This window comes from Metopolophium dirhodum, chromosome 8 (genome assembly GCF_019925205.1).
Source record: "Metopolophium dirhodum isolate CAU chromosome 8, ASM1992520v1, whole genome shotgun sequence".
Taxonomy (NCBI): domain Eukaryota; kingdom Metazoa; phylum Arthropoda; class Insecta; order Hemiptera; family Aphididae; genus Metopolophium; species Metopolophium dirhodum.
Genome location: NC_083567.1, coordinates 30,980,235 through 30,994,014, shown reverse-complemented (window position 1 = coordinate 30,994,014; position 13,780 = coordinate 30,980,235). Strand labels below are relative to the sequence as shown.

At 29.5% G+C, this 13,780-nt stretch overlaps 3 protein-coding genes across 6 annotated transcripts in view; all 3 read right to left on the bottom strand.

Moving 5' to 3' along the window:
- LOC132950081 (voltage-dependent T-type calcium channel subunit alpha-1H-like) overlaps nucleotides 1-13,780 on the bottom strand; it is a 311,428-nt gene that overhangs the window by 66,735 nt on the left and 230,913 nt on the right. The gene's annotated exons all lie outside the window — the stretch shown is intronic.
- On the bottom strand, nucleotides 1,518-4,712 carry LOC132950084 (probable cytochrome P450 6a13). Its single transcript, XM_061021306.1, has 4 exons — nucleotides 3,769-4,712; nucleotides 3,463-3,687; nucleotides 2,771-3,022; nucleotides 1,518-2,703 (listed from the first exon to the last, which is right to left on the bottom strand). Exons 1-4 carry the CDS (start codon nucleotides 4,649-4,651, stop codon nucleotides 2,537-2,539), a joined length of 1,527 nt encoding a protein of 508 aa, XP_060877289.1. The 5' UTR covers nucleotides 4,652-4,712; the 3' UTR covers nucleotides 1,518-2,536.
- On the bottom strand, nucleotides 7,936-11,323 carry LOC132950085 (probable cytochrome P450 6a13). The gene is made up of 4 exons (XM_061021307.1): nucleotides 10,093-11,323; nucleotides 9,790-10,014; nucleotides 9,117-9,368; nucleotides 7,936-9,049 (listed from the first exon to the last, which is right to left on the bottom strand). The coding sequence occupies exons 1-4, from the start codon at nucleotides 10,973-10,975 to the stop codon at nucleotides 8,883-8,885; spliced, it is 1,527 nt and encodes a 508-aa protein (XP_060877290.1). The 5' UTR covers nucleotides 10,976-11,323; the 3' UTR covers nucleotides 7,936-8,882.

The following is a 13,780-nucleotide window of genomic DNA, read 5'->3' as shown; positions in this document are numbered from 1 at the left end:
ATACGAACGCTTGTGCGGTTATCAATAAAAACTGACCACTAAATTATACGGTTTTAGTGGGATTTTATGGTAACATTCCACCAATAATAATTAATTACCTTTTATTAGGTGATTATATTGTAATATGTTTGCCAAGTTGGAAAATCACAAAAATATTTGATTAGATATTGCCAAAAGAGATGATAAGCTTATTTTATAATGTTTACCTGATTTGAAAACTTAAGGAATTGGATACGTCATGTCAAATGTCGTTCTTAAAATATGTTATGTTATTAGTTTTAAAAAATAATTATCTACAAAATGTTGTCTTGTGGCTAATAAATGTAGGTACCCACTACCCTCGTTTCTAGTCAAATACAACTTTTAAAAATATTAAACAATGTTTGTTGAAAAAAAAAATTTCGTGTTTAGTTTTTGAATCGATAGACTATATATTTTATAATTTGGACATTAGATATATTCTAGGCCAGGAGAACCAGTCGATATTTAGAGGAACATCGGTCGATATTATTACAGATTAATTATTCTAATATCCGTTGATAACGTACGTAATCTTAAAGTTTAAGAATTGAACACGCATTTACCTACGAAGAAAAACTTACAATTTTCCGAATTCCGATGGAGAAATCATGAAAGACGAATAATACTATACAACTTATTACTGTGCTGCGTGCAATAATATAAATAATGTAATATATTAATGTACCGAAACAAATAGTAGTCGATCACCTGCAGATACTTAACCTAATGTTTAATGTGGCACACTTGTTGGAAAAGGTTGTCTACTCTATTGCGTTTCTAGGCGATTCGGACTACCTAGGTATGCTCAAACAGCTGATTTAGATTTGAACGACCATGGCTGTGACAAATGTCCGTGTAAATAGCTTTAAAAAGAGTGTTGTTTATTTTGGCCACGGTCCATTCGTTAGTAAACAGCGAGCTTACAATAAAACGTTTACTTACTCGGCTCTCGCAAACGGATAAAGTTCAAAAGAAAACTTTTGTGGTATGCATTACTTGGAAGTTACCGTAACGTTCTATTGGGCCAATTTAGAATGCAATATAGTACACAACATAGTGCACAGTAACGGTATGGCTTTCGTCGGCTTGCCATTCTCTCGACCGATGTTTAACGAACGGTTTCACATTTATTATATATGAGTGACTATATATCGTGATTTATTTATAATCGTCGTCGTCGTTAGACTGGCAAACGTGTCAACTATATATATTTAAAATGTTTGCATAATAGTGTCCCGAAAGGATCCGTTTTGAGAATTATACCGCCATCGCCACATTTATTTCCAAAACCTTTAGTGAGATAACTTGACGTGTTTGTTCAAAGAAAAAAATATGAAAGCAGCCGAGTAGCTCCATCAATGGAAAAACGACGTTTGAATTCTTATCTGTAGAAATCTTACGGAAGCGGAAGAAACTAATTTGTAGATAATTATAATCATAATAATATGTACGTAGTTAGGTACATGCGTAGGTATACAATGGCCGGTTAAATCCTTTGTCGACCATGAAACGATATTTAATATAAGAAATGGTTTGGATGGGTATAGGTAACGGAATAAAATAAAATGAGTAAATTATAATTTTTTTTATTTTATCTATGATATAAAATATACAAAATATATGCTTAAATATTGATCTAATATTGCTTCGCGCTTCCCGATGTTTCAAAAACTTTTACCTCGCAAAAAAGTTTTATTGAAAGCTATATTAAGTAGGTAGTATTACCAACTTGATACTATATATATTTTTATTTTTATTTTAACAGCTTCGGGGTTCCTTCAAAGTAATAAATAACAGTAGACTTAATAATATTTATCAATATATATATATATGTGCATTGTGCATTTGAATAAAAAAGTTTGATTTAATTTATTTTTACTTAAACAATTTTGATTATTCCATGCGTACAATTTAGTGCATTTTAAATCAGTAGACTTTAGGTACTATGATATTTATACAAATATCAACCGTTTCCAATATTATAATATGAAATATAATGTATAAGAAATAAACATAAAAATTAAAGACTTTGGCTGTTTGATTATGTACAATAGCTCTATTGGCATAGTTAAAATATTAATATTTAATTACTAGGTAAATCACTTGTACATTTTTATACTTGTTAAATTATAGACAATACATATGCGGAATTATCTTTTATTTTGTACCTATAGTTAAAAATATATAAAATGTTTAATATTAATATAACTCACGTAGATTTGACATTTTAATAGAAGGTTTCTCATATTTTTTCTTGCACAAAGCTAACATTTAAAAAAATTAACTGCACTATTTTTTTTATGTACATTTCAAGTTTAAAATTAGATATTTAAATGGAAAAGAGCAATTTTTATTTTGTTATGTTTGTACAATATTATAAAAATGATTCATTATATTTTATAATTTTATTTGAAATCCTTTTATCTAATATAAGCCACGGAATGATGTTAAAAATATCTAGAAACAAAAAATAAAATAAATAACCATTAGGTACTATTCAACATTCTCCAGGTAATTAAATAATTCTTTTAAATTTTAGCCAAATCCCGTGCTTTGGCATCAATGTGGGTGTTTTCTGAGAATATTTTAGAGGAACTTCTGTTTTTTCGCATGGAAATACTTCAAATTTGGTTAGTATTTCAACCAAAGCCAATTTCATTTCTACCTCGGCAAAACGTTTTCCTAGAAATTTAAAAAATATATAGATTTATTGCATTTAAATTTTCAATATAAAAATATACCTACTTACCTATACAAATTCGAGGTCCGTCACCAAATGGCAGATAAGTACCATTTGGCCGTTTAGCTTTTTCTTCAGTCGAAAATCTTTCAGGAATAAACTTTTCAGGCTCCGGGTAATACTTACTGTCGTGATGAATTGCATAAACTGGAATTATTATTTTTTGGTCTTTTTCAATTGTTAGTAAATCGTTGGTTAATCGATATGTTTGTATTGCTTTTCTCAACAAAAAAACGAGCGGAGGATACTTGCGGAGGGTTTCTAAACAATATAATAAGTATATTATTTTGATTGAATTGTTTTATTTATTTTTATTTCTTATCAATTAATTATTGAAAAATATTATTAACCCAATTATTTGCTTAATCGATCAAACATATTGCAATTTCAATTTCCATAAAAATAGTCGAAATATAATAATTCGTAGAAATATGTCGAAATGAAATTTGATTAATTTGATTATTTCACAAATAATACCAATTAGTGTGCATATTTGTTTTGATAAAATATCAAAATAATAAGATTAATGAGCAAGAACTGAAGAGGGAAATAATAGTTCTAAGCTTTTGACTAAGTGTTAATAAACAGTAAATTGAATGGTTCTAACCTAAATTTACAGTTAAATAAAAACATTTTATCTCATAATTGGGTTCAATACTATTTAATATTATGAAATAGGTAGTACTATAAAAAAAAATTACCTGCAATAACCATATCCAAGTAATGAAGTTCCATCAAAAATTCATGATTAATTTGTCCATCATTTTTCGACAGTTTTAGTTGAATCTCTTCACGTACTCTGTCTTGAATAGATTTATTTAATGCTAATTCATACAAAGAATAACTTACAGCAGAAGATACAGTTTCAAAACCGGCAGCAAACATTATAAAAGCATTTGCTACGATTTGTGATTCGGTAAATTTTTCTAAAACAATTTTTTTAAATGTATATTACAATCAATAGGTTTTTTTTTAAATTTGAATAACTTAAATGAAAAATATCTCACCATGTTTAGGTAAATCTGTATTCAAAACTAAATCATTTCTGGCTTGCATTAAACAATGAACTAAGTCATTTCTGACTATTTTATTTTCATGTCTATACTTCATAGTTTCTTTAAACGCTGCGTGGAAAAAGTCAGTAGCGTCCTTTGGAAAATCTTTCACTCTTACGACTTTGACAAGTGCAGGACTAATCAACACACACAACTCTCTGAAAAGCTGCCTTAGCGAAGGCGCGAATATGGATTTGCCGTGTTTACGAAATGGGGATTCATCATCATTTATGGCATGCAACTTGAGCCCAAAAGCACAAGTGCCGATGACGTCCGTCGAATACTTTCCCATGATGTCCCTTATTTCTATTTCGTCGCCGTTTTTCTTTAAATCGATATCTATGTTTTTCATCAATTCTCCGCCGCACTCTTTGATCTGATCGTACATTACCTTAAGCTTTCCCGACGTGAAAGCGGGCGTCAATTTGTTTCTTATTGTTTTCCATTGGGGATTTTCCATGAAGAACAGGTTGTTCGACAACGGATTGGCCTTGAAATCCGAGTAAAATCCACGGTTGGGAAAAGACGAGAAGTCTTTTATCAGAACGTCGTTGATTATTTCTGGGTCGATAATCATTAAAATAGGTAACCTCATCTGGAACACTCCCGCATATTTGTGACTGGCGAACTTGTGATAGAATTTGTCGTAAAATTCCAAATGATGTTCCTTTCCCAAAGCTACATTCAAAAAGTTTCCAAACAACGGAATCGGTTTAATGTACGGCACGTTGAGATTTTCCCATTTCTTAAAGGTCGACACGCAGAAAAAATAGGCGGTCGTAACTATGATCGTACACAGTGTGATGACATATATCCACCAATCGTCGGTGAACATGGTTTGAGATTGTTTGCGAAAAGTAGAACAAGCACGGTACAGAGGTAAATCGACACTGCTATACGTAGTTTACGCACTAATGTAGTACCTACGAGGAGATAACATATATATACCGAATGCTGTCTTCGAGTAGATACATTGTTATTATAATTGTCGTGTTTGGAGGGGATTTCCGGTTTCTCTCACGATAATTATATGTTATAATCTGACGTCAGTACCAAATTACCGATGTAGTCCAGTCCATAAACATAATATTATGTGAAAGGTTATTTTTAACACTCAAGTATACGTTATAACTATAGTTTAGAATTTTAACCACTCTTTATTTGAGTTCAAATTTTAATTACTTTAATTTTTTTAAGCAACTTAGTTTTTTCCGTCTTAAGAATTGACTTACTGAAAGTTAGCCAAAATTTTGATTATGCATGTTGTATTTATAATATTTTTTAACATTCTATTAATTATTTGGTGAAAATAATGTAAATGTGCTTTACTTATGACACCACACTTGAGTTTAAAAAACGACATACGAATTCACACGGAACTTTGTAGAATAGTAGGTAGACTGTTAAAAAATATGATGAATACAACATGTATACACGAAAAATCTAGCTCACTCTCAGTAATAGTTAATTTTTAAGATAAAAAATCTTTATAAGTCAAAGGTTCTTACAACAATAAAAATAATTACAATTTGTATTAAAAAACTGCCAAAAACATTTTGTTGTGCATACGTGGGCATTTTTTTAAAAAAAATTACTTAGTATTATTATGTTCTTTATGCAGTAAAAAAAATCCAAATGAAGTTCAAAGTCATGCGTTCGAAATATTTCGTGATACTTTTATCATTGAATACACTGTATAATATTCAAACTAACAATATTCAATACAAATTATTAATCGAAAACTGGTAAAACGGCTATCCCGAAGATGAATCACGAATGTCGTGCATCTTTAAATAACTACATCGTAATAATATCTCGGAAAAAATAATCGGTTTAGTCAGACCTAAAAAGACTAATATACAACACGGAGCGGTAAAAACATCATCATAACTATACTAGCCATTATAATATATGTACATAACTACACAATGCAATTTTTAGTGTACTGTCCGATAATGAACTGACTATGTACAGTGATTAGTACGACGGCTAAATTCTATTTAATAATTTATTAATAAAATAGATGTAATCGAAAACATGTTGAATGATGACAAATTAAGTCTACTGAATGACAGGCCTAGACTTTCAGTCTGGCTATTGATTTCATTATTTATAACGGCGAAACATCGGCAGTTGATTTACCCCTCACGAGCTCAATTATAGAAATATATCTACTCATTAGAAAGGGGATGTACTCGTTGAAAAACTCTGAAATTATCCTTCGCCGATATAAATGAAACTCGAAAATTGCCAATATATTTAATTGAAAAGAAAAACAAAAGTATTGATAGAATATACCCGTTGGTTAATTATTATTTACGTATCTCTTATAATATCCATGCGCCTTATTTAAGACCACCGTACACTAATGTCCTGTGTAGAATTTAACGTTTGAAGCCTAAAAACCTATTTAGTAACCTATCATTGTTGATAAAATCTTTTTAATTTAATAAAAAAAAGCTTGAAAATATTATGCATGTCATAATTATTGCTTTAATATCAGTTTAATAATATTAAAGATACATAATAGGCACGATTATTTTTAATATGTATTTAAAGCTAAAATGTTGACAACATTTATCAGTGCCCCGAACATTTTCAAATTATTTTTTACTTGGAAATTCATAAAACTGTTTCTGATTAGGTATAGCTAACATTAGTAATTTTAATAGAATATTCGTACAGCCTATGCATATGTATAATATAATTCACAATTTTAAAAACGAATCTGGCCGAGTGTAAAAAAAAAAACGGGCCGCCTCATTTTGTACGTTGCATTTTCGATTAAAGACATGCGCACGCCGCCAATATGGTTACGCCTAACCACGTATTATATGTTTCGTCATGTGTATATTTATAGATAACGGAACAAGTTTTGTACTGCTAAATATTCTTGGCCGTTTCGTGAAAAGTTATCCACATCATAATATATAGAGTAATTATTACGCGACGTGTAAAAAATGCTGTTCCGTTTCGTGAAATGAAATTTCTATCCATTTCAAGAAACGGGTCGTCAAAACGCGAAACGTTGATGCGACTGCGCATAGAAATTTAAGCAAATTTTTTTTTGCCCGAGAGTCAATTATTTATTAGCCAACTAATTTATGTGAATTCGTTTAAAGTCATTGTTATTGATATCAATCGAGTACCTATTCAGAATATAGATATTTTATTAGTTGTAAACTGTATGCAGTAGTAACTAGTATAGGTTGTCACTTTGTCAGAGACGTATAAAAGTGTAGTTTAATAATGTATACTAGGTAGGTACTCGAGTGGGCGTGTACGAGTATAAACACGGTGGAGACCATAGTGTAGGATGAACTTTGTCTGGCCCGCAGACAAGACGTTCGTATTTAAGTACATTTTTTTTATGGTAAATTATATGAGATTTTTACTAATTTTAATTTAACTTTAATTTCTTATATAATATAAACATATAATATACAATAAAATATTAAACTATTGGTCAGGATACATATTATGCTGTCTGCAAGCATTTAAAAAAAAAAGTGTTTAAAATATTTAGTCATAACGCTTATGAATATAATATGAATAGATATGTATGGTCAATGAAAATCAATACCAGCTAATATTAATTTTAATGTTTTGGAAACAACATATTGACTTTAGAATTTATTAACTACCTACATAAATAAATAACAAATTGCATTGAATTAAAAAATAATAAATAAAGTAAATGCGGTAATAGTTTGCAAAAGTTTGACTTAAAAAGAAAAATGTCGTGTTACAAACATGTTTTTTAAATGAAATTATATCAAAAACATACAGAAGTCAGAAATATTACTATTCAAAATAATATCATTGGGATGTCTCTAAATTTATTTTTTCTCATGGTATTTTTATGGTTAAGACATGCGTTTTAAATAAAACAAAAAAAGGTTCAATATTGTCGTATTATGTTTTATAATTTAATCGAACAACATTGAATTAAAGCTAAAATACGATATAGTACTATTAATTGGATAAATACGCGTAATAAAACAAAATTAAAAACTTCGTCAATACGTTTGAATAAATATGATACCCAACTCTATTATTTACTTGTAACTCAAATTTTATTTATATAATAAAATCTAATGTATATAAAAATCACGTGTCACGGTGTTGGTGTACGAACTCGTTCGTAACGGCTCGACCGATTTTACTTTTTTTGTATATTTGGTAGGCATGAGAATAGGTTAAAGTATTTTTCCCCATCCTACCGCCACCCTGGTAGCTATTAAGACGAGGATTTTGAGATTTACGGTGGACATTTTCGTATATAAATAGTTGCTATTGGTTATACGAGAAATAATTAATAGAAATTAGTATTTATTTATTATTGGTTGTCATTGGTTATTCGGGCAGAACAGGTTATTCGGTTATCAGGTGCATTATTAAAATCAGGTAAAAGCTTCCATCAAATCAAATTTTCCAAAATTGCCTATACCGAGGTGGATGAGTGCACGTACTGCAACGATTCACACCCAAAATGAGTTGAACAATCATCATTTTTTTTAGAGTTGCCTTTTTTTGCGGGCAACAAAGTGCATGAATACAGCTAGTAAAATATAATATTAATAATAACTAATTTATTATGACACACAAAAATACAAAACTATTATTTACTTATTTAAGTGTTGTTTGTGTATCATTTTTTATTTCAAATGAAATTATGTATTTAGGTGTGAACTTAAAGTGTGTCATTACAATTTACAGGTTTGAACTTCATATGTGTACAGCTCAAGATAATTAGGGATAATAAGTAGTTTTTTGTTTTACAAAAACCTAAAAATTAAAAAACACAAATGCATAATTTTTTCACACACATTTAAGGTCTAATTCGACAAAATTGGATATTTAAATGAAAAATAGCGATTTTTTTATTTTTTATGTTTTGTTCAATATTCTAAAAACAATTCATTATATTTTATACTTTACATATTTTATTTAACATAAGCCAAGGAGTGACATTAAAAATATCTAAAAACAAAATATATGATTCTCCAGTTAGTGGTTAAAGTAAAACATCAGTTTGTTTTTTATTCCTCTATTATAATCTTTCATTAATTAATCCTTTTAAATGTTAACCAAATGCCGTGTTCTGGCATCAATGTGAAAGTTTTATTAGAATATTTTAAAGGAATTTCTGTTTTCTCGCATGGAATTACTTCAAATTTGGTTAGCATTTCAACCAAAGCCAATTTCATTTCCATCTCTGCGAAACGTTTTCCTAGAAATTTAAAAAATATATAGATTTATTGCATTTAAATTTTCAATATAAAAATATACCTACTTACCTATACAAATTCGAGGTCCGTCACCAAATGGCAGATAAGTACCATTTGGCCGTTTAGCCTTTTCTTCAACAGAAAATCTTTCAGGAATAAACTTTTCAGGCTCCGGGTAATACTTACTGTCGTGATGAATTGCATAAACTGGAATTATTATTTGTTGGTCCTTTTCAATTATTAGTGAATCGTTGGGTAATCGATATTTTTGTGATGCTTTTCTTGACAAAAAAATCAGTGGAGGATACTTGCGGAGTGTTTCTAAAATATGTAATAACTATATTATTTTGATTGAATAAAATTGTTTGATTTATTTTTATTTACTATCAATTTCAAACTAGAAAAAAATAGTCTCACATTATTTTAAAATAGTAATAAGTAATAACCCAATTACATTATCGATAAAAAATATTCCAATTCCAATTTTCATAAAAATAAAAATTAATTTAATTATTTCACAAATAGTACCGATTAGTGTGAATCTTTGTTTCAGTAAAAATATATCAAAAAAGTAAAATTAATGAGCAAGAATTGAAGAAGGAAATAATGATTCTTTTTAATAAAATTAAATAGTTATAACATGATACCTGAAGTTACAAGTAAATAAAAAAATTTCCCATCTTATTAATGAATTTAAAATTATTTAATAATGTCGAATAGTAATATTATAAAAAAAAATTACCGGCAATAACCATATCCAAGTAATGAAGTTCCATCAAAAATTCATGATTAATTTGTCCATCATTTTTCGACAGTTTTAGTTGAATCTCTTCACGTACTCTGTCTTGAATAGAATTATTTAATGCTAATTCATACAAAGAATAACTTACAGCAGAAGATACAGTTTCAAAACCAGCAGCAAACATTATAAAAGCATTTGCTACGATTTGTGATTCAGTAAATTTTTCTAAAACAAATTTTTTTAATTTACATTACAATCAATCGGTTTTTTTAATTTCAATAACTTAAATGAAAAGTACCTCACCATGTTTAGGTAAATCTGTGTTCAAAACTAAATCATTTCTGGCTTGCATTAAACAATGAACGAAGTCATTTCTGACTATTTTATTTTCAAGTCTATACGTCATCGTTTCTTTAAACGCCGCGTGGAAAAAGTCACTCGAGGCCTTTGGCAAATCTTTCACTTTTACGACTTTCAAAAGTGCAGGACTTATCATCACACACAGTTCTTTGAAGACCATTCTAAGTGAAGGTGCGAATATTGTTTTGCCATATTTACGAAATGGGGATTCGTCATCGTTTATAGAGTTCAACTTGAGCCCAAAAGCGCAAGTTCCGATTACGTCAGTCGAATACTTTCCCATGATGTCCCGTACTTCTATTTCGTTGCTGTTTTTATTTAAATCAATATCTATGTTTTTCATCAATTCTTCGCCGCACTCTTTGATCTGATCGTACATTACCTTGAGCTTTCCCGACGTGAAAGCGGGTGTCAATTTGTTCCTAATTATTTTCCATTGAGGATTTTCCATGAGGAACAGGTTGTTCGACAACGGATTGGCCTTGAAATCCGAGTAAAAACCACGGTTGGGGAAAGACGAGAAGTCTTTTATCAGCACGTCGTTGATTATTTCTGGATCGATAATCATTAGATAAGGCGTCCTCATCTGGTACAGTCCTGCATATTTGTTACCTGCGAACTTGTGATAGATTTTGTCGTAAAATTCCAAATGATGTTCCTTTCCCAAAATTGCATAAAAAAAGTTTCCAAACAACGGAATCGGTTTAATGTAAGGCACGTTGAGCTCTTCCCATTTCTTAAAGGTCGATACGCAGAAATAATAGGCGATCGTAAAAAATATCGTACACGGTGTAATGACGTTTAACCACCAATTGGCGGTGAACATGGTTGGCGATGGTTTGCGAGAAGTACAACAAGCACGCTACAGAGATAAATCGACACTGCTGTGTGTAGTTTTTAGACACTAATGTAGTACGATTTAAGGAGAGAACATAAATACTGAAGGCTGTCTTCGAGTGGGTATATTGTTATTATGATTGTCGTGTTTGGGAGGGGTTTCACTCACCTTTAAATAATACATATTTATCTGTACCAAATTACCGCTGTAGTCCAGTCCATACAAATGATTAAAATGTTATTATAACACCTAAGTATAGTTGGTACCTATCTATATTTAAGAAAATTGGTTGTCAATCTTGAAAATTGACTTACGGAGGGTGAGCCATAGTCTTGGTTTATGTATGTTGTATTTATCATAATTTTTTATAGCCTATTAATAATTTGGTGAAAATTAATGAAAATATGCTTTACTTACGAAAGTTAAAAAAAAACATTCGAAATCACACGGAACATTATAGAACTGTAGATAGATTGTTAAAATATGATAATTTATTTGTACAATAATATGCATAAATCAAAGTTTGTCTCACTCTCAGTTAATCAATTTTTAAGAATTTTAAATACCTAACATTCAATATAACATAAAATTTTTCAAAAAAAGCCAATAGGTGCAATATTAAATCATGCGTTCGAAATATTTCGTGTTACCTTTATCGTTGAACATACTTTATATTCAAACTATCAATGTTCAATTTGAATTATTTATCAAAAACCTGTTAAACGGCTCTAGCTTGAGAGATGACGTGCATCTTCAAAGGAGCACAGACAAAAAAAATAATTGTCATCGAATTATTATTAAATGCTAAATCATTGTAATAAGAACTACAAAAAACTAATGCAATCTGAAAAAAAAAATAATATTATTTAACGAGATATGTGGGTATTAAGAACAACAGCGTGACTATGACGTCACTGACGGCCGGGCTCGGTTTAATCACCTAAAACACGCGTGTTAAAGTTGCTCGCTTAACACAATGATTTACCATCCTACGCATAGTTTTTTTTTTCAATGTTTGATTTATGTAAAATATGTGATTTTTTTGTGCTCAAGACGATAGACGTATCGGAATTTCAATGTCTTGCTTAGTTCTTTTTTTAATAATAAAAATACTAAAAAGAGATATTTTCGTTACGTACCTACATACATTGTAGTTACAACGGGACATTGCGCCATTTATTTTAATTCACATGTCCAAAAACGACTAAACACTTTAGAGAAAATTAGGTTCCACTAAAGTTTTCATTACATAAAAATACACCACATACGTACAACGATAATTAAAAAATAATATACTTTAAAGGTAGGTAAATTTATTATTGTGTGAAACGAGTAACATTTAGACGTATATGACAGGCAATACAACTGCCGGTGATTAGGTATTACCGTGGGGTAGGCTCAATGACGTCACGCGTCTATTTTCGATTCCTCATCATAACTCATTGAATAATATGAGTAGAAACGTTAAACCTGAACATTTTTTCAAATTAAAAATACTTATTTAGCATAATTTTTTACGCGTATAATATCCCGTAATAATTACACGATGTGGATAACTTTTCGCGAAACGGATATTTGTCAGTACGGAACTTGTCCCGTAATATCTGTACATACACATGACGCAACGAATAATACGTGTATAATTTTGATTGATATAGAAAATTAGAAACAACTTGTCGTGATGCCTGTTGTAGTAATTATATTAATTATACATTCTAGAAAACAATTATGTCAAGTTATATTGCAAATTATTAAAAAACAAAAATAAACTTCATAAATAATTGACGATATTGCAAAGCCGAAAGCACGCAACTTATTATTTGATTAAACAACGGGATAATAATATTTTATATTATTCTGTAACTACGGCAGTGGTGTTTGCAGAGTCTGATGGACTTATATCCACATTTTTTCGAATTTTGTAAATTTTTATAACAAAAACTTTTTTACTTAGTAAAAATCACGGGTGGCACTACTGAGTGCCCTCCCTTATCTGTCAGTCTCGCTACGTAAATAATATCTTAAATCAAAATTACTTATTGTACAGATGGTGTATAGATTGTAATTAAATATATTTTTCATAAAAAAAAAAAAAAAACTTAGTAAAAATGCTTGAAAATGCAAAGCAAGATTTCTCATAAATTGGTTTTATATCGGCTTATAAATATTAAAGATACGATTACTTTTTATAATATGCATTAAAAGTTAAAATTTTGACGACATATTTTATTAAGACCCCGACAATTTTCAAACTATTTTTCAGTTAGAAATTCATAAACTGTTTCTTTGTATAGTTAACATTTGACATTTTAATAGAATATTCCCCGCAAGTTTTTCTACCTTAAGCAAAAAATTAGTTTAACGGAAAGTTACGTTATTTATAGCCATGAGATATTTTCGATTTTTATTAGGTTTTTTAAATTATTAAATTTGATTACTTTTATGCAAGTATAGGTATACCTATGTATATATATTATATACTAGGAGCCTAGGATGACACAACGTTTCCTCCCAGAATCTTTTTCGTATGCAATGATTTATCCATTTACATTATACAGTTTGTTATACCTTATGAGTTTTTTTTTTACTCGTCAATAACTGACTTCATCAAGGCAAACTACTCACATATAGCTACATAAACTATTTCGTTTCGAAGCGTATACTGCAGTCTGTAGGTAAATAATAGTTTATCTTTGTAATACATAATTACTATGTTAAGAAAAAAATTCATATTTAATTTTTTTATAAAAATAAATTTTCACATATATTATAACAGTACCACATAACCTGCTT